Genomic DNA, 20,798 nt, shown 5'->3' on the forward strand with positions numbered 1-20,798 from the left:
CACCTGCCATTGTGAGTACCTGCTTCTTGTGTTGGGCCCATGATAACCAAGGACTAGAAAGATGCATCTATATGATAAAGCATGAATGAAATTGATGGAGAAGTTAACGCAGCTTCTTGGAGTGCAACTCTGTCAGCAACGGAATACTATCAGTCCAGCTTCTAGGATGGGTAGTATTCATAACCAAGAGTTGGAAAGCACAGTGGAAGCCACTGTGGTAAATGGAAATCAGATTTCTTTAGTAAAAAGTCAATGAGCAAAGAAAGGCAGAGTATGCTGCTAGTAGGCTTTTCTTGCTGAATACTTAGTCTTTCTACAGTTAAGGCCCAAAGAGATCAAGATGGGCCCTTTACAAAATAATTTTCTGAAGCGGAGTGGTGTAAAGAGGGGGAGGGTTCTGAGATGCAATCCTTCTCCTGTCTCCCCTGCCTGTAAGCCCCACTGAACTCTGTGAGAATGGCTCCTGTATAAACAAGTACACAGGATCGGACTGTTAAGTTTGCTATATTCAGCCTGTGCTTTTAATAGTCTTGTTTCCAGTTTACGCCTGGGTTCAAAAATGATTTGCTTGCACATTTTTCTGGCCAGGATCTAATTGCTGCTTTCAGTATTTTGAACATTGCTCTTTAAAAACAGAGTGGATTAGAAGTAACACCTTGCGATATGATACAGAAACCAGAACCTCTGCTGTTATTTGAAATGTTTTAATGAAAAACACTGGGGTCGAGGCAGTAAGCTGCCCCAAGTAAAGGTTATGGTGGATACCATCACTTGAATGCGTACCCTTGGAACCATTCAGATATTTCTTCTCACAGATGGAGTTCACTAGGCATGCGTTCCCCTTTCAGCCCAGCCAGAAGATTGTTGGCAGCCAGCACTGACATGTTATTCCTGGTTGCATAGGTGGCACTTCCAATATGAGGCAAAATCACTGGTCAAGAAAACAGGAGAGAGGAAGAGTTCTTTAGATAAGGCAGTGTTAATTAATTTTAGTTTGCAGCCAGTATGCTGTAAAAGTTCCAGAACGTGGTACTGCATATAAAAAATTGGAATACACCAAGCCTCTAGCCCCCCTTTCTGTAGTAAAGCTATACTTAAAAGTGACTATGGATATTCAGAAGCCTGAGGAGAACTCTTTTCCTAAGCAAAAGTCACAATATAGCAACATCAAGCTACCACAACAGGGGGCGGGGGCGGCTTTTTAAGGGGAAGAAAAAGTGCTCTGGGACTTCTGACTGCATCTTAGGTCAAACAGCAGGCTAGATTTGAATAAAATGATACACAGTGAAGTTCTAGTATATGGCTTTTGTTTTGGAGGTCTTGCTTTCAACCATGGTACTATTTTCAACCTCTTTCAGAAATGTCTCAATTTTAACACCACAGTGGGGACTCTTCAACTGAAAGAAAATGCCCTGGGAAGGTGTTTTGCTTGCACCCCCTTTCCTTGCAATGCATCATAATCTAAAACCTATTCCTGGTTTTTGTTAGTATCATGACTCTTGCTGTTTTTCTTCCCAGAGACCAGTGTCTTCCAATTTAGTGCTAGATGTTTGATCAGCAACTTTTAAAAATATTTTCAACTAAGGACTGTCACCTACCCACTCTGCTTTAAAGGAACAACTGAGTCCCAATTCCAATCGTTTCCATTTTACCTGCTGAAATCTGTCTGACTTTCTAGCCAGGGTGCATGCAGTAAGCCTTAAAACCAGGACCTTAAACAGCTGCTTGTATCTACACCAACAGAACACCAGAACATATAGTACAGAGAACCAGAAAACACAAACACAATTTTGCTGAAAAGCATTCTACCTCCAGCAGTTCTGTTTTCTTGGCTTGAGACTGAGAACTGTTTAAATGCAGAGTTCCTACTCCAGGGCTTTTTCACTAGGAGAGCACAATGTGCCTTTCTTCTCACGTCCCCCTTTCCCTGCTGCCCAGCGCATTACAACAGAACAGTCATCACAGGCTTGCTTAATGCCTGGCAGCCACCACTTTGTCCTCCAGGGATGGGTGTGCAGGAGTATCTGTCCACAATTAAGACATCTTACCACAGTTCTTTAGAGAAAGGAGTGGATGGGCAGGAGGCAGCGGTTCTGGAGTTGTGACGTCTAGACCAGCGGCTGCAATACGCCCCTTGACCAAAGCATCATAAAGGTCGTCTTGATTCACCACAGCACCTCTGGTGGAACACAGCAAGAACACACAGCATGTTGCAGGTTAATGTGTCCCTCCGGAATTCGAGAGAGGGCAGATCTATTCCTCAGTTGTAGCAAGCACACATACTTGGGCTCTCAAAAGTTTATCAAAGCTATTATGCTTAAAGGAGCCACACACATAGTGAAAGTCTCTTATGCCCTTGATGTTGCTAAACAAGATGTCAATAGAGGAACTCACAATTCATGCTATTAACTGCAGCCCCCTCCCCCCATTCTGATATTAGCAGTGGTGGGAAGGATAGATCTTGTAAGATGCCCTAAGTTCCTTAGAAGATAGAAATACAGCTAATTTTTTAAATTTAAAACATTTCATTTCCACCCCACCCCCCCATCTTGGCAAGCACCAGGGGTGGAATCCTAGCAGGAGCTCCTTTGCATATTAGGCCACACACCCCTGAGGTAGCCAATCCTCCCAAGAGCTTACAAGGCTCTTTTTTGTAAGCTCATGGAGGATCGGCTACCTCAGGAGTGTGTGGCCTAATATGCAAAGGAGCACCTGCTAGAATTCCACCACTGATTTACATAGAGGCTGTGCTTAGGGGACTGATGAAGCCCCACCCTAGTTAAGGCTTACAGCTGAGGACTTCTTTGGACTTGAAATCAAGCTTGTGTGAATAGGCCATCAGTTGTACCACAGATTTCACAAAATCTCAAATGCAATGGTTTTCCAGTTGAATCCATTTATACACTCGGTTGCCAGTTAGCGCTTATAGGAAAATGCATGTATAAAACGGAGCTTCGGTCTTGATCCAGGCTACCCAAGTGACATTTATAGTTGCTACTTCTCCAGTTCCAACTGTTTGCAAGGGCAAAAATTACCCAAGGGAGTCCCTGTGCTAATACCTTTTGCCTGCAGAGAGATGGGGCAACAGTTTAGGAAAGTCCCCTAACAATTCCCACTTCACTGGGACAGGAGTGCAGAAAGGCATAGTAGATGGCTTTAAAAGAGGAACTAGACAGATTCATGGAGGAGAGCTCATCAACAACTGCTAGACAAGGAATATCTGCATACAGAGGCAGTAAACCTGAATATCGGCCTAGGAGGCACTGTTGAGAACCATCGATCTGACTGAGCAGGGCTCTTTTGATGGTGAAGCAGCTCTTTGGGCAGCCTTATTTCTCAACTACCACACCCAGCAATATGGCGCTGAAAATCCTGAACTACCTTAACTATGGCCCATGACTAAGATAAATATTCTTGAAATGCTCTAAAAGATTAACAGTCATCTTACACAGAATTATGCCCTTCTAAGTCCCTTGAATTTTGTCCTGTAGCACAGAGTGGTAAAGTTGCAGTACTGCAGTCCTAAGCTCTGCTCACGACCTGAGTTCGATCCCAGCGGAAGCTGGGTTCAGATAGTTGGTTTGAGGCTGACTCCCCCTTCCATGGTTGGTAAAATGAGTACCCAGCTTGCTGGGCGGAAAGCATAGATGACTGGGGAAGGCAATGGCAAACCACCCTGTAAAAAGTCTGCTGTGAAAACACTGTGAAAGCAACGTCGCCCCAGAGTCGGAAACAACTGGTGCTTGCACAGGGGACTACCTTTACCTTTTTAAGTCCCTTGAAATCAGTAACCTCAGGTGTAATTGCTTAAGACTGCAGTTAAAACAGTCTACCCCTTTGTTGTAGGTTTGCCCAATTTTTAAAAGAACCTTCTGACTGACAGGCACGCATCTTGCGACTTTCACAAGCAAGGCTTTCTTAGAGATTTGCAAAAGTCAAGATGGAGCATTCCATACTGTAATAAACAGGTGTCATGAATCCCAAAGTACTACAGGTTGACTGCTGGGAAGATGCAGTATTTCTAGATTTCAAGAACAAATCCAGCCAATTCACTGCAACATGGATAGGCATAATTTTGTTAATTAGGGTTTGCTTCTGCAGAAGGATCTTTGCTGCTGGATTGAGATGAAGACTTCACAGCACAAGCACAACCATGAAGGAAGCTACATGGATTATCCAGTACAGACAAACACACATGTTATTGTATTGACTGTAAAGCAAGACCCTTAAAACTGTGAGATGGTTTACGCAGGTGATCATACAAAACTAGGAGAATAAGTAGTCTCTGGACTAATTTAAACTCCGTTACCTTAACACATGCTATGTGGAAGACTTTTCAGGAGGAAATTGTTATGGAAAGGGGTCCTGAATTTTATAGTTCTACTGAATTTAACTGCCTGGTTTTCCTGTGTTCTCACCTGCTTATGTTGATGAACAAAGCTGTCTTCTTCATCTTGCAAAAGAAATCCCGATTGCACATGCCCTGGGTATCAGGCGTCAGAGAACAAGATACGATGACGAAATCAGACTCCTCCACTAGCTTGGCAAGTGGTACTTTAAAAAAAAAAAAAACAATGCCAGGGACCATCTGAAAGGTGCTGACTTTTACTAGCACTCGGTCATTGCATTTTCCAATAGCTGTAAGGCGCTTCTATAGAACTAGTAATACATTCTATAGAACTAGTAATACATTGTTTACATAGCATTGGCTTACCAAATCTTCCCCCAGTCCCCAGAAGGTTACATTCAGTGCTGTGAGAATATGCCAACACTCTGTTCTCTTTAGCTCTTTCAGCAGGAAGTAGGCCTGGTTTAAACAATACTCACTATTGTTTTCTGTTTTCCTGTAACAAGTTTTCTGTTTACAAAGGATACTACATTCATTTGGTGGGTTGTTAGTTTGATAGTTCAGGTATCCACCTAAAGAATTCCGTAATGATTTTTGACCTGATCTTTTTTGCCTGTGGCATTTTAAATCTTTGCATTCTGCTCATGGGGACAAGGTATTTTTATCCACCCAGGCACTCTATTCTGATTCCAAACTGTCTGCAAGAATGGAGACTGTTTAGCCTTCTCTGAGTCTATGGTCGGTCTTCAAAGTACTGGCTTCTCCATTGTCCTTTAGAAAGTTGGCAATGGCCTTTGGAACTCAGCGGGGCATACTGCAATGAGAAAGGGTTTCTAAAAACCCTTTACACAACACTGTGTGTTTAGGGTAAATATGCATGCACACATCACCTCACCAGTATGCAGCATAGTAAATGTACCATTCAGACCAGGCCATCATCATCTGGACTAATGAAAGTGCTGAATCACTGCTCTGATACTGTTTTGTAATAACTGACCATGTACTCCTAAACCCATTTATTTCCAAAGATTTAGAATGGTTTAACTCTGTTCAGGACTGTGCCACCAAGAATTAAAGAACATTAAAGGTGTCATTAAACTGATATAATGGTTCATGTGTACAAATGTTTTACTGAGACTTCCCCTGGACTTTCTACAAATGTGACTCTGAATCCATTAATTTGAAAATGTCTTATTTCTCGTTTCAGTTACCAAAATACCACAAATCTAATCTTCAAATTTTCTACTCTGCAGATTATTTAAAAGTCTAGAAATATGATGGCAGTTCAGTGTAGCCCCCATGGTAAGTACAAGGTATGATTCCTACCAAACTCTGCTGCAAATTCTGCCGCTGCTTCAGGTTTGGGGTGACGTCCACTGTACAAAAACCTCTTTACTCTGAATGGCTTTAGCCGACGTGCTACAGCCTGCCCTAGAAACAGGAAGCATATCAACTGCAGGATTTATCCTCGTTATTCAAGGGTGCCTTTGTTGCTGAAAAGACTGAAGTGGTACTTCTAAAGACTGCATTTCATAAAGACACAGGCACACAAAACACACGTCCCAAGTGGCTTTCTTGTTCTACAGGACAGCTCAAAGCAAAAAATCAGCACTTACAGAATTAGGTCAGAGGGCAGATGCAGAAAATATGCTACACCACATCGGAATTACTTATTTGTACTTATGAGGTCGATTTTTTTTCTTGCAACTTGTTAGAATACAGACGACTAGTTTGCTAAAGGTCTTAAACAGACTCGCTTTGATATCATGTTACAGTAAACACACGTACATCCTGTTTGCATGAAAAAGCAGCTGTACATTTACTTTCCAAATGAACCGGAACCAGTACCTGGATAAATGTGCAATTTCAATCACGTGCACCGAATGTAGCATGAGAATTATTTAATGGGTATATAAAGAAGAATCAAGTACACAAATAGTACATGTGTTCATAGTAACCTGTATACAAGGCTAATGTCTACTTGGTAATGGTCATCTCTATTCACCCTAAGGCACACTTAGACTCTGATTTTCCCCAAGATGTTTGTAGCCTGCTGACCTCTTCAGTATTCAGTTTCAGTCTTAGTGGATTTACACAAGTACAAGCAGTGGCCTGGTGAGAAACTCGTGGGGAAGGGAGGAGCCAACCCCTGCTAGCTGTACTTGTTCATTCCTCCTTCTATCACTGCCATTCACTCCTTTAACCATGCCATTGCCAATGCTGCTTCTTCCTATCCCACCTCCTCCTGCTTTTACCTGCCTAATTTCTTCTGCCCTGCTTGCTCAAGCAATGTTTAGAGTTGCTAAGCAACCCCACCATGACAGCAGAGGGTTTTTTGCTATGTTTTTTGCACAGCATATGTTTTTCCCCAGTTGTGATGTCTGTGCAAGAACAGATTTCACACTTTCTTTGTGAGTTTTATTTAAACTCTTAACAATTGCTTTTATGTTTTTATTGTTGTCTATTTTACTGGTCACACTAATGTGCTTGTGTCGACCCTTGGTTTGTGAGCCACCTTGAGCCTGCCTTCGACGGGGAGGGCGGAATATAAATTAAATAAATAAAATAAATAAATCTCCCTTCATCTTCCTGCCCCCCCCCCCTTTTCAGATTTTTCAACAAATTAGATTATTTCCCCAGATTTGCAGAAATATACCCCCCTCCTTGGGCAACTGCAGCTTGTGGAATTTTTCGATGTACATGGGAAAACTGGTATGTTTAGGATTCAGTAGAAGATCTAGACAGAGGGGAGGGATGATGGCTCAGTGGTAGAGCATCTGCTTGGTAAGCAGAAGGTCCCAAGTTCAATCCTTGGTATCTCCAACTAAAAAGGATCCAGGCAAATAGGTGTGAAAAACCTGGAGAGCTGCTGCCAGTCTGAGTAGACAATACTGACTTTGATGGACTGAGGCAGCTTCATATGTTCAGTATAAGGCAGCTTCATATGTTCATATATGATCTCGTATTTCTCAATTATCTGTCATGGGGGCAAGTACTAGGTCCTTCCTCAAGGAAAACTGGGGACTGGTCATCAACTATACTGCAAAAGGTGGTAACAGTGGCCAAAAATAATGATTACATCATTAAAGTGGAATTTTAACAGTCCAAACCTGACCAAGTCCCAAAGCAGACAAGGCATGTGGGTCAATTTGATGGAGGTGAATGTTTCACCAAACAATAGCAGAAATTCTCATTTTTTCCTGCTTTTTGGTATGGTGAAATGGGTGAATGCTTTAAAAATGGTCACTTGAATCCAGTTCAGAGTGAGACAATCACCACTGCATGCCTGTTCTGGGTATCTCTATCACCCCCCAAAAAGATACGTGGTAGGCCCTGACCTGGATAGCCCAGGCAAGCCAGATCTCAGAAACTAAGCAGGGTTAGCTCTGGGAAGAACTTGGATTGGAGACCTCCTTGAAATACCAAGTTGTGAGGACAGCGGCAGGCTTTATTCAGCCACCTCTCTGAATATCTTCCAGGCCCCAGGAGGGGTCAGTCACCAGAAGTCATCATGTCATCCAGGTCCACACACACACAAAGTACCCTCCCCCCACAAAAAAAAGATACTTGGTATAACACCATGGAGTACTGGTTTGGGGCTTGGTGTTGGGACGTGGTTCACATTCCACCTAAGTCATGAAACTTACAAGGCTAGGCCCTGTATAGTTTTAGAAGAGAAATTTTAAAAAGCTCCCATCCAGGAGAGAACCTGTCCATGTGGCATTGAAGAGGTAGCATCTATAGAACATGTACTGTTTTAGTGTCGTTTCTATCAGGAAGTTCGGTTTAATGTAATTTCCCCTCTGATTAATAATTACCTAGGTTGTTCTGATGTTGATATTTTAAGGACGCTTTCGATGGGTGTGAACCCACAGGTCAACTATTAGCTGTCTAAATTTTTCTCAGCCGCCTGCAGAATTCAGCATGAAATTTTATGTATATGTTCTAAATATTAGAGATATCTAGTGCAGATATCTAGTGCAGATCTTAAGTTCTTATGCTTGGATTTTACATGTCAAATCCTAGAGATTTTTCTGTTATTTTTAGACCAATTCTATTCTTAAATGTTTTATTGAATAGTTCCTGCTTTTGACTTGTACTGGCCAAAATAAATTAATTGATGCAAGGTTGGGCCAATTTTTCTCAATCGAATTCCCCCCCCCCCATTAGTCATGAGAATTAAATGCCATTCTGAGCCCTGTGCTGGAAGGAAAGATTAGAACATGAACAACTGTTACCTATTCTTCCAAGGCCAATAATCCCAACTGTGCTGCCAGAAAGCCCGTAGCCGCACATCCAGAGGGGCTTCCATGTCGTCCAGCCACCACTGCAAAAGGGAAATAAAAAGATGAAGGGGTGCTAGAAGAGGCAGCCTGCTCCCAGACACTGTCAGGACAGTAGTAAGGCAAAAAAGAAGTGCCTGTCTCAGACAGGCTCTTCACTAAACTTCACCATAAACAGTGGCAACCCACAGACGCTGTCTTAAAAATGTTGTATCTGCTACACCCACAGCAATTTCAAAGCTAGTCCAGTTCCTTGCTCTTCCCTGTACCCCTCACTTCTATATTCAGCCACAACTTTAAAAACACCAAATGGCCACTAGAACTAAGATCTCCTGTGTACAAGAAGCAGAGATGAATGCTTAATTACCCTAGCCAGATTGGCCCCCATACAAAACAATCCTAGCCATATAGGTCACATAAGCCCTGAAAAATTTAAACATTTGTTATAAACGGGTCAGTTTGCAGAAAAAGAGGTGCTGGAGCTCATTAGCACAACTCATCTGCATTTGCCACGCACCCGACATCACCGGAAGGTGTACTAAATTATATCAGCTCAGCATCTGCCTTAAAATGCTTAATGAATTATAATTGTCATAATAAAACCTGATTCCCATCATACTTTTTACATTACTTTCTCCTATGTGGCCATAGTGGCATGAAGAAGATTTCCATCCGTCTACTTTATGTTTTGGTTATTTTCCCATTTTTTGTGGTGGAAAATATTAGAAAGTTTGTCAGTTCAGCAAAATTCTCACCGGTGTGTGTGTGTGTGGGGGGGGGTGTTTGAACAATGGATCCTAGAAGAAAGTATTTGGGGGGTGGGGTGTAAGAAAGAAAGAGCACAGTAAAATGTACAGGTTCCGGAGCTCCACTCCTGTGAGCTCCTGCCCAAAATGAGGTATGGTTATAAACCAAAGGTCCACACAAATGTAATCAACAGTGTCTAGAACCCATGCAGTATTTAAAATACGACAGTATATTCAAGGCATTTGGTGTCCCTTATTTCACCAATCCTTGCAATACCCCACTTAAGGCAGGTTCTAATTTCATCCTTAGACATATGTGAACAAATCAGAGATTCAGGGTTTGTTATACCAGGGCAGATGAATGTTGAGGTCTGAGAGACTTCAGTGGCATTATTTATTTCTTTTCATCATCCTGGATGGTCGAACCTTTCTGCCCAGTGGGAAAGCAGCTGGTATCATTCTCTCATCCATTTTATCCACACAACAACCCTGTGAGGTAGGTGAGGCCGAGTGCAAATGCAATTCTGGGTTGTATCAACAGAAGCATAGTGTCCGGAAGAAATTCCTCACAATTGGAGCAGTTCCTCAGTGGAACAGGCTTCCTTGGGAGGTGGTGGGCTCTCCTCCTTTGGAGGTTTTTAAACAGAGGCTAGATGGCCATCTGACAGCAATGCTGGTTCTGTGACCTTAGGCAGATCATGAGGAGGAGGGCAAGAAAGGTTGCATCAGTGCTTAGTTCTTGTGGCCCTTTGTTACATGCCCAGGGAAGTGCTGATCGACACTTTGGGGTCAGGAAGCAATTTTTCTCCAGGCCGGTTTGGCCAGGGATCCTGGAGGTTTTTTGCCATCTTCTGGACATGGCACAGGAGTCACTGGGAGTGTGAGGGAGGGAGGTATTTGTGACTTTCCTGCATTGTGCAGGGAGGTGGACTAGATGATCCTGGAGGTCCCTTCCAATGCTATGATTTTATGATATCTGCACAGTGCAAGTTTGAGGGGGGTGGGCTGGGGAATGAGAGCAAACTAAAGCTGCCTGGCATCACCTATGAAGTTCACAGCAAAGGATTTTTGAACCAGGGGTTCCTTGGTTCAGTCACACCCAGGGCCGGCTCGCCCACTAGGCAAACTAGGTAGTTGCCTATGGCACTGGGAGGTGGGGACACCAAATTGGGCTCCCCATCCTCCCGGTGCCCATAGCAAATGCCTAGTTTGCTTGCCTCACCCCCCCCCACTGCCGCCCGCCCTTCCCTTGCGCTTTCCCCCCTTCTCCAGCCCCCGGCGCGACCAGAGCTTCAGAGCCCATCACCCCCTGAGCGCACTGGGCCTGGGCCTTACCACCTTTGATGTGGCTGGAGCGGCTTCTACTCCTTTGAAGGGCCTGCAGGAAGAGACTTCGCTCCCTCTCACTTCCAGTTCCTGGAAGGAGGGGGGAGAAGACTTCTTCAGTGGGCTCTTGAAAAAAGTAGATGCCATGCCACCAGCCGCATCAAAGGCAGTAAGCCCAGGCGCTGCATGCTCTAATGGGGGATGGAGCACCATATGCCCTCGGGCCAGCGCTGGTTACACCAATGTGGTTCGTACAAAACCTCCAGTAACTGAAACTGGGCTGTACTGTTGCAGACAGCAGAGGGAAGTTAAGTGGTTGAATACTCCTCTGTGGAAAGAACTTTCTGCACAAAGGAAAGCAGATATCACAGGAGGCCAGTTTCAGTCCAGCTTTCTCCTTGACATCTTATTCTCTGCAGACCAGGGATTCTTTTGCATAGAAGAGTAAACTCAGTTGTGGGAGGCCCTGTCCCTGTAGTCTTGGGACAGCTGTACGATCTTTATTTGCTCCATGGATGAACCAGGCCCTTGCCAATATATTAGAATCTCATCTGGCTCTCTCCAAATAAAACAGAAGCCTACGTAAGATAGGTGTGACCAGCACTCCCTCTAAGCTGTGGAGTCTTGTGAGCAAGAATTCTACTTTGTAAGCTGCTAGCAGGGCTTTTTTTTTTTTTTTAGCAGGAACTCCTTTGCATCTTAGGCCACACACCCCTGACGTTAACCCGGAGACTACAACTAGTGCAGAACGCTGCGGCACGGCTGTTAATGGGGCTACCACGACGGGGGCACATTCGGCCAGTGCTGAGAGAGCTACACTGGTTGCCTGTTGTGTTCCGAGTTCGCTTCAAGGTGTTGGTATTAACCTTTAAAGCCCTTTATGGTCAGGGACCTGCCTATCTACGGGACCGCCCTTCCCCATATATCCCCCAGAGAGCACTGCGATCAGGGACAAAAAATCTGCTGTCTGCCCCTGGCCCAAAAGAAGCCAGGTTATCCGCAACAAGATCTAGGGCCTTCTCGGTGGCAGCACCAGAACTCTGGAACACCCTCCCAGAAGCTATAAGGGCCCTGCGGGATTTGTCGGCGTTCCGCAGGGCCTGTAAGACCGAACTGTTTAGGCAGGCTTTTCTGGTTGACTGAAAATGGGCTGCCACCGGACATCCTACAGAAGCTGGCGGTCATAGTCAGAACCCAATACCGCCAGACTAGATTGAGATAGCGTACTAGTTTTTAACTTGATAAATGTTTTATGGTTTTATATGTTTTATGGAATTGATTGTTTTTATGATATTGTAAGCCGCCCTGAGTCCGCTTGCGGAGAGGGCGGGATATAAATGTAAAGTAATAAATAAAATAATAAATAATAAATAAATAAATAAATGTAGCCAATCCTCCAAGAGCTTACAGGGCTCTTAGTACAGGGCCTCCTGTAAGCTCCAGGAGGACTGACTACATCAGCGGCTTGGCCTAAGATGCAAAAGAGTTCCTGCCACAAAAAAAGCCCTGGCTGCTGGCATTAAAGTTGTGAGCTACTTCAGAAATTAGCTTGCTCTGGGGTCATTTTTCCTGAGCTAAGGGGAAAAAAAGTGTGAGCCAGAAGCTAGAAGACTCTGTGCTAGCTGAGACGAACTCAGCTTAGAGGGAACACTGGGGTGACACACCCACAAACACACACACCAAAAAAGATTCCCATCAGAGAAGTCTGACCAGCTGGGCCCCTCGAGTTCACAGCCCAAACACAACACTCACTTCTTCACTTCCTCCACAGATTCAGGCAGCCGGCGAGATGTTGCTAGGAGCAAGGCAACAGTGAGCTCGGCAGTGGCATCCGTCAAGATGTCTGGCGTGTACCCAACGCGGATTCCGCTAGAATTTAAAAGAGGCCATCAGATTCTTCTCTCTTTGAGCCACGAGAGGCTAATCTGAAGAGGTTTTTGTGCTGCTCAAGCCTGCTTAAAACATGACATCCATTTCTGAAAGACATTTCTCTGGTGTAGACATTTCTAGAGCACACATAGCCAAGACACTTCAACTGTGAAGTGTCCCATATAGGGGCCCAATATGCAAGATTCTTTCTTGTTCAAAAATGGTGGGAAGCAGGACATTTTTTGTAGCAGGAACTCCTTTGCATATTAGGCCCCACCCCCTGATGTAGCCAATCCTCCAAGAGCTTACAGGGGTCTTCCTACTGTAAACTCTTGGAGGATTGGCTACATCAGCGGGGCAGGGCCTAATATGTAAAGGAGTTCCTGCTACAGAAAAGCCTTGCTGGGAAGGATCATGTTAGTAAAGACCTCATTGTGCAAAAATGGAGCTGCTGTGGAACACCTTCCCTTCCATAAAGAGGGGAGGAGGAAAAGACCCCTTCTCTTCATAAGACTTGAGAGGATTCCTGGTTGGGTTAAGTCAACTGGCATCAAGATGGGATACAGGGTACACTGGAGAATCAGGACTGCTTTTCTAACCTGCCATTCAATACGTAACTACCAAAGACAGCTTTGCATAAATTTGTATGTACAGTCAAAAGATGAGATGGCTGGACAGCATCACTTATGTAACTAACATGAATTTCAGTGGACTTTGGAGGATGGTGGAAGACTGGAGGGCTTAGCTTGACTTGGTCCATGGGGTCTCAAAGAGTCAGACTTGACTGTGTGACTGAATAACAACAACCAATCACAAAAAAAAGAGGAGTAGGTTTTTATACCCCACTTTTGTCTACTTTAAGGAGTCTCAGTGGCTTACAATCTCCTTCCCATCCTCTCCTCATAGCAAGCACCATGTGAAGTAAGTGGGGCTGAGAGAGCTCTGAGAGAACGATGGCTGCCCCAAGGTCACCCAGCAGGCTTCAAGTGGGGTGGGGAATCTGGTTCTCCAGATTAGACTCTTCTGCTCTTAACCGCTAACTACACTACAACATACTGCTGCTGCTGGTGGTGGTGGAGGAGGAGGAAAAAGAGGAAGAGGTGTATTTACATCTCGCCCTTCGCTCAAAGTCTCAGAACAGCTTACAATCTCCTTTCCTTCCTCTCCCCACAACAGACACCCTCTGAACCACTCTTGAGAGAACTGTGAGTGACCCAAGGTCACCCAGCTGGCTGCATGTGGAAGAATGGGGAATCAAACCCGACTCTCCCAAATTAGAGGCTGCGCACTTAACCACTACACCAAACTGGCTCTATCCATGCACTGCTTCATCAGTTCCAACATATCCAAACTGCAACTAATAACTCTTGACTATGGTTTGGCATGGTATCTGGCGAAAAGCATCCACAAATGTCAAACTAACTGTATCAGCTGCTAGCCACCCTTCTGTGGAGGCTTTATGAATTAAAAATAGTTTTCTGAGTCTCCTGAAAGCCAGGAGGGCTTCTTGCGGCAGAGAATTTCACAGCCCAAAACCCATCACTGAAAAGGTCCCAGTTCTCTTCACCAGCTTTGAAGGTCTCCAGGCAGAAAAAACATCCCCCCTCCCCCAATGACGACCACCACACGTGAAAGCCAACATGGTGCAGTGATTAGAGCCTCTGTCTCAGAAACCCAGCCTCAAATCTCTGCAAATCTTACCGTTTTTTAATTTCATCGATTGCTAGATGGTCATATCCCACAGACAGCGTGCTGATTACTTTAAGGGTCGGCCCTGTAAAATATAAAGATCACATGCTCAAAAAGGGGGTGTATTTATGCCATTAATACGCTCTCCCCAACAAAAAAGTTGAATGAACTAATGAGCTATTCCAGCAAATCAAATACCAAAGCTAACTGCAACATCTAACAATATTAAAAATGAAACGAGTTAGAAATTAACTGCAGACGACTGCGCTGTTTTGCCAAATTTCTGTTGGTCAGAACAACAAGTGCACAGAAATTATGGACACAATCCTTTAGTTATGTTCCTTGAGATGATGCTAACCATGTCTTTTTCTGTAGAAAACCCCCAGCAGGAACTCATTTGCATATTAGGCCACCACCCCACCACCCCCGCCATCACCATTGTTTCACAAAGGCCCTTTTTTTTGTAGAAAAAGTCCAGCAGGGTCAAAAGGTGACCCTCTTCATTCTTGCACCAGTAGAAAAGCTGGTAGGATCCAACCCATATCCATAACGCAAGCGTAATCAAGGAGATGTCAGAGAGGTGGGATTCTGGAATGGGTGATTTCTGCACAGAAAGTTGTTTTTCTTGCACTAAACATAATGAAAAGTAGGACAGGGCTTTTTCTTCTGCTGAGCGTCAAAAGCTAATAAAATAGAGGGGAGGGCCAATGGGAAAGCATCAGCTTTGCGTCCAGAAAGTCCCAGGTTCAATCCCCACTATCTCCAGTTAGGGAGTAGGGTGATCTGAAAGACCCCCCGTTCCCTTGGAGTTGCTTTCAGCCCCAATACAATATTGACCATGACAGACCAATGGTCTGACTCAGTAGCCCTGTTCACAAGTTCCACTGAATGCATGTACAATCCGTGTACACTGTGCACTTGGCATGTACTGATGAAACCCACATTTATCCAGGTACCGGTTGCCAAGTTCCATTTGCAAAGTGAATGCAAGTTGGGTTTTCCTTACAAGCTCACATACACGCAGACTATAACATTTGCAATATGTAAATCTATTTAAACCCAGTCAACTGCTTTGAAGCCAAACCGTTAAATGATTAACTGGATTAACAGTCCCACTAGCAATGGCTGAACTTTGCACATACCTATTTTCAAGCCACATGCATTTGTCTGTGATGCAAAAACCATTGCGGCCAGTTTCTGCCACAGCGCCCCACTGTGCAAGCATCCTTTTACATCTATTAACTTTTGCAATTGCTTTGATCTCTGGAAAAAACCCAAGACGAGAACCTGCCCTGAACTTGGTTCATCTCAGGTTTGTTCTGACAGCAGTAGCCCTATGCCAGCATTCTTTGCTACCATAGAAGGGGTTTGCTCAGCACTCCCCATGAGCAATATTGGATGTCCCATTCACAAAGCAATCTATGGATGTACATCCTAACCCAGAGAGGTCCAGTCTTCATGACCAGTATCCCTCACAACCGGGGAAAGGATGGGTAAATATCACATCAATCAAATGTATGCAGGTTTTTTCTGGAAAAAGAGGTGCTGGAACTCTCAAGAGGGAAATGAAGGAGAAACACATGGGATTCTTTGAAACAATATTATTTTCATGTGCTACGGACTTACCTCTACTTTAAAGCAGTTTCCAAACTTTAGACATGCTACCAACCTCCTCAGTTCTTTTGAGGTCTTGCTTTCGGTGCCTAACACTGAATGATGATCTTGAAGCAGCTGTGTTTTAACATAACTTGTTGGAGCAAAGACTGTCATGCTTCCCTAGTGTCCCTCATGAACTTTTAGACAGTTTTTGAGAATTTTGTTTCCGCAAAGAGGTTCTGGAGCTCTGTTCTGCCACATTCCCCCAGAAATAAGGCCCTAGCTGAGACTCAAATGCAATGTTCAACAAATGAATGTCAGATCAGTGGAGGAGCAAACAGACAACACTGTGAATCTGACGTTCCTCCTAGGACACTTCCTCTAACCTAAGCGGGCAGAAGGCTCCAACCTTTGCTAAGTGGAGTGAGAGGACAAGGTAGGATCCTCTCCCCTCTGCCAACATCCCTACCTGCTCCCCTCCCCATGCCTGGATAGGAGACAGTTGCCCAGAGCTGGTGCTTCCAAGTTGACTATTACTTGACTCCATCATTTGCATTGGGGTAAATGGAGGTGCTTGCACACTGACACACCGTTGTGTAATCACTGCAAAAGGCATCACAGGGGCATCCCCCACCAAGTACAAATTGCCAAGCTCATCAGAATCTGAGTTATCTTGCTGTGCTGGTGCAGCACTTTACACCATGCAAGGGAATGTCTAAATCCCCAGGTTCATTGACACCATCATGTCAACATTCACTATCCAGACCAAGGATTTTTTCTTTCTTTGTAGGATGGGTGAGGAAGTCATAGGCAAAGACCTACATTAATACGAAAACCTAAAATCAAAGGATTTGGCCGGTACAATATTTTTTTCAGAGACGGGGAACGCTTGGCCAGATTATCCTGGAGTGCCTGGATATATAAACCTCAAGGAAGGAAAGAGATAAGAAGCGTGAGGCTGGATGTGGTAGCTAAATCAAGCCTGCAACTTTGAAATAAACTAGGAATCGATGCTAACCTCATTTTAGTGAAGCCGCTTGTTTTAGGAGGGGTTCACAATGGAGAACCATCAGAAAGTGAGCAAATCCTCAGATCAGCCTTAAGAGTATTTCTTGAGACCACCCAAGTAGCAGCTTGAGGGTAAATATGTGGCCCTCTACGCAGGAGAAAGGTCCTCAGGAAAAAGGTGTAGCCCTTTTGGCTTAAAGCCTCCCTTGGGCTAAATGCAAGTTTAGTTAATACTACATGGAGATTTTTGATGTAAGTGAGGATCTTGAGTAATGTGTTAAATCCTGTTATATTTTGTTGTTAATTTTGACCAAGAATACTTAGTAAGAAGAACTGAAGAGAAAGGAAGATAAGAAGTTCCCAATAGACTATTATGTTTAGCTTGAGATATTATTTTATATAAAAATGTAAATCTGAGCTAATTGTAAAATTATATATTGGAAATTCAGTTCTTCAATAAAATTTTTGTAAGAAAATAAAGTGAGCAAATCACATTAAACCTGCAAGCAGACACGAAGCACATTGTGTAAGATGGTCACAGTTCTGCACCCTCTTGAGCTGCAGGCCTCAGTCGTAGGCAGCTATCTGCACTCTGCACTCACCTGCCGCATCCAGAACCTCTTTATCTATCCGGTCAGACAAAAGGCACAGGAGTCCATCCTTCCCAGCAACCCCTGCCAACAACTCGGACTGTGAGATAGGTTCATCTGAATCCCACTGCTGGATGCTGGAGCTTTAAGTGAAGGAAGAAAGATATAATCACTGAAAGCAGAGGAGAGCGCTGTATCCCAAGGGCTGCAACCCTTGATCCTTTTCAGTCCACAGATGAATCAAAAGTTTAAGAATGATTAATCTGCGGCAGCCAATTTTAATCACTGAAGGACAAACGGATTCAGATGGGCAGCTATGTTGGTCTGAAGCAGTAGAACAAAGTTTGAGTTCAGGGGCACCCTTTAAGACCAACGAAGTTTTATTCAATTTATTCAGTACCTTTAATAAAACTTTGTTGGTCAAGATGCCACTGACCTCAAATTTTGAAGGACAAGGTGTTATCAGCGAGGTTGTAAGATAAGGCCATAACAGTATGTTTTGAGACTATTTGGTTACTGGTGCGTTACTGCAATAGGGAATGATGTTATTAATGATAACCCAGCCCTTTAACAATAATAGCATCCCATTTGATTTCCTCCCATATTTCAGAAAGATTCCACTAAATGGGAATGAAGCTATACTTCAGTGGTGGAAAATATAGTTGCACTTATCTGTAACTGATATTTGTCAAGTGGCTTTTGGACAGGCACACATGTGAGAAGCACGTAGATACACGTGTGCTTGCTCAGAAACCACAAAGAGAAACATGTGCTTCTCATGCAGAAAGTTCCAGGTTCAAATCCTTGCCATCTTAAACTGGCTCTGAAAGAAGAAGAGTTAGGAAAGACCCTTGCACAAGACCTTACAGGAAAAACTATCGATCATGGTAGACAATACTGAGAGAGATGGACCAAGGGTCTGACTTGGCCTACAGTGCACTGGAGACCCTTTAAAGTGGAGATGCCAGGAAATAAACACAAAATCTTTATACAGGTGAAACATATGCCCTGCGCTTCAGCTTAGACCAGGGGTGGCCCAATTGTGGCTCAGGAGCCACATGTGGCTCTTTCACACATATTGGGTGGCTGTCAAAGCCCTCATTACCCTGTCGGCTGGCTTAGGAGAAGGCATTTGTCTCTTTAAATCACTTCTCCAAGTCAAGCCAGCTGGCAGCTTGGAGAATGCATTTAAAGTTGGCTTTCTTTCCACTTCTCCCTCCCCCCCATCTATTTGCCTTCCTTCCCAACATCTGACATTCATGTCTTCCAGCTCTCAAACATCTGATGTTTATTCTATGTGGCTCTTACATTAAGCAAGTTTGGCCATCCTGGCTTAGGCCCCTCCAATCACCACCACACTCTTGCAGATTTACAACTGCATGTCTGCAGATTTGCAACTGCATGTCTGAACCCCCATATGCAATGCAGCACTGAAGTAAACAGAAGCCCTGTGGCACCTTAAAAAAAAATAACAAGGCTTTATTTCAGCACAAGCGTTTGAGAACTAGAGCCCACTTCCTCAAATACTACCAATGCCCTCTGAAGAAGAGCACTCCGGTCAGGGAAACAAAGCCTTGCCAAGTCTTTAAAATGCCAACAGACTCCTGTCCAACAAAGATACCCACCTGTGGAACCATGCATCCACTGATACAATGCAATCCTGCACAGAGCGACCTTGGACCGATGCACTGAACAATCCTATGAAGACTGCCTCCAGTCAAAACCGTTGAGCCAAGCCTGAAGTAGTGTTGCCTCTAAGCTGAGTTCATGTGAGCCAGCTCACAGTGTTTCAGCCAATACTCCCTCTAAACTGTGGAGTCTTGTGAGCATTCCTCCCATCCAGGAAGTGGGGAGAGGAGGAGTCAGTGGCAGTGGGGGTTGCCCTTTCAGGACGCTATTCTTGAGAGACGGTGAGCGCAACCCCGCGGCGCAGTTTTACCCGCAATTCCATGTGTGGCTGGGGAGGGGGAAGGCTTTAGAGAGCCAGAACGTGGCTCTAGAGCCGGTTCCGGCGTTGAAATTGGCAAGGGGTTGGTGGGAAAGGGTCCGGAGGGAGGAGGCAGGGAGGCGCGAAGATGTGGCGGGGAGGGGGGAGGCGGGGAGCCACGGGAGGGAGGGAAGGGAATGGAGGGGCGGGTGGCTGGGGAGAAAGGCAAACTAGGTGCTTGCCTGGGGCACCAGAAGCAGGGTGGTGAGCCCAATTTTTCACCCCCACCCTCCCAGCGCCCTAGGCAGCTGCCTAGTTTGCCTAGCAGGTAGGCCGGCCCTGCTGGTTTTAGCTGTGTCTTAGCTCAGCCTGCTCAGGATTGATGCAGTAGCTCACAGCTTTAATGCCAGTAAGCTCACAAAGTAGAATTTTTGCTCACAAGACTCCACCGCTGAGAGGGCATAGGGCTGTCCAGTCACTCTGCCCCTGATTGCACCAACAGTGTCCCTCCTGGCAAGGTAAACAGAAGCGTTGGACAGGCACCCGCCCCGTTCAACACCACGGAGGGGGCAGCCCGCAAGCCGGAGCACGACCTTCTCAAGGACGCAAATCCAGAGGAGCGCTGCAGCCGTGTTCGTCTGCCTGTAGCTGCAGAAAAGAGCAAGAGTCCAGTGGCGTCTCAAAGACTAACACCATTTGTGGCAGGGGAGGAGCTTTCGCGAGTCACTGTATCTGAAGAAGTGAGCAGCAGGTCACGAAAGCTCCCCCCCTGCCACAAATTTAGTCAGTCTTGAAGGTGCCACGAGACTCTTGCTCTTTTCTACTTCTCAAGGACACGTGCGGCTCAGGGGAGGGAAGGAACCAACCCCAAGTGGGAAAAGGGCTGGAAGCCGCTTGCAGAATTGCACAGTATGCCCCCCTCCCCTTTAGCAGAACTGGCCTTTGCCTCTGCGGAGCACTTACAGCCCTGCCTGGGCCAAGACTGCCTGCCCCTCCGGGGGGATCCGCCGCGTCACAAACACCTTCATGAGTTGCCGCGCCGCCGCTCTCATCCGCCTTCCAGGTGCTCCCAGAAGAAAACCTCCCCGGGACGCCGGACTGCCCGCCCTCTTCCCGCCTCTTCCCCCCTTGACCCTGCGCTCTGCGGAGCGGCTTGCTCGGCAGCGCCCCCTCGTGCTCGTTTCCCTTCCTAGCGGCACAATTTGCCTGGATTCATCCGCTTTGGTATGGGAGGAAAGGAAAGGTCCCCTGTGCAAGCACCAGTTGTTTACGACTCTGGGGTGACGTTGCTTTCACAACGTTTTCACGGCAGATTTTTTTACGGGGTGGTTTGCCTTCCCCAGTCATCTACACTTTCCCCCCAGCAAGCTGGGTACTCATTTTACCGACCTCGGAATGATGGAAGGCTGAGTCAAC

The 20,798-nt window shown here is 45.2% G+C and overlaps 2 protein-coding genes across 2 annotated transcripts in view; one reads left to right on the forward strand and one right to left on the reverse strand.

Annotated features, from left to right (window-relative positions):
* ZBTB5 (zinc finger and BTB domain containing 5) overlaps positions 1–20,798 on the forward strand; it is a 97,244-nt gene that overhangs the window by 11,497 nt on the left and 64,949 nt on the right. The gene's annotated exons all lie outside the window — the stretch shown is intronic.
* Positions 689–20,523, reverse strand: GRHPR (glyoxylate and hydroxypyruvate reductase). The gene is made up of 9 exons (XM_060237022.1): positions 20,346–20,523; positions 17,468–17,598; positions 14,274–14,346; positions 12,456–12,572; positions 8,587–8,675; positions 5,675–5,779; positions 4,419–4,554; positions 2,049–2,179; positions 689–931 (listed from the first exon to the last, which is right to left on the reverse strand). The coding sequence occupies exons 1-9, from the start codon at positions 20,432–20,434 to the stop codon at positions 810–812; spliced, it is 993 nt and encodes a 330-aa protein (XP_060093005.1). The 5' UTR covers positions 20,435–20,523; the 3' UTR covers positions 689–809.

Source organism: Heteronotia binoei, chromosome 4 (assembly GCF_032191835.1).
Source record: "Heteronotia binoei isolate CCM8104 ecotype False Entrance Well chromosome 4, APGP_CSIRO_Hbin_v1, whole genome shotgun sequence".
Lineage (NCBI taxonomy): Eukaryota > Metazoa > Chordata > Lepidosauria > Squamata > Gekkonidae > Heteronotia > Heteronotia binoei.

What these genes read in the sequence shown, in the direction of transcription:
- GRHPR (XM_060237022.1), bottom strand. Translation starts at nt 20,434, where the DNA reads ATGAGAGCGGCGGCGCGGCAACTCATGAAGGTGTTTGTGACGCGGCGG. An exon ending in GTCTTGGCCCAGGCAGGGCT is followed by an intron (nt 17,599 to 20,345) that starts GTAAGTGCTCCG and finishes CTTCACTTAAAG; the next exon opens with CTCCAGCATCCAGCAGTGGG. An exon ending in ATCGATGAAATTAAAAAACG is followed by an intron (nt 12,573 to 14,273) that starts GTAAGATTTGCA and finishes TTTAAATTCTAG; the next exon opens with CGGAATCCGCGTTGGGTACA.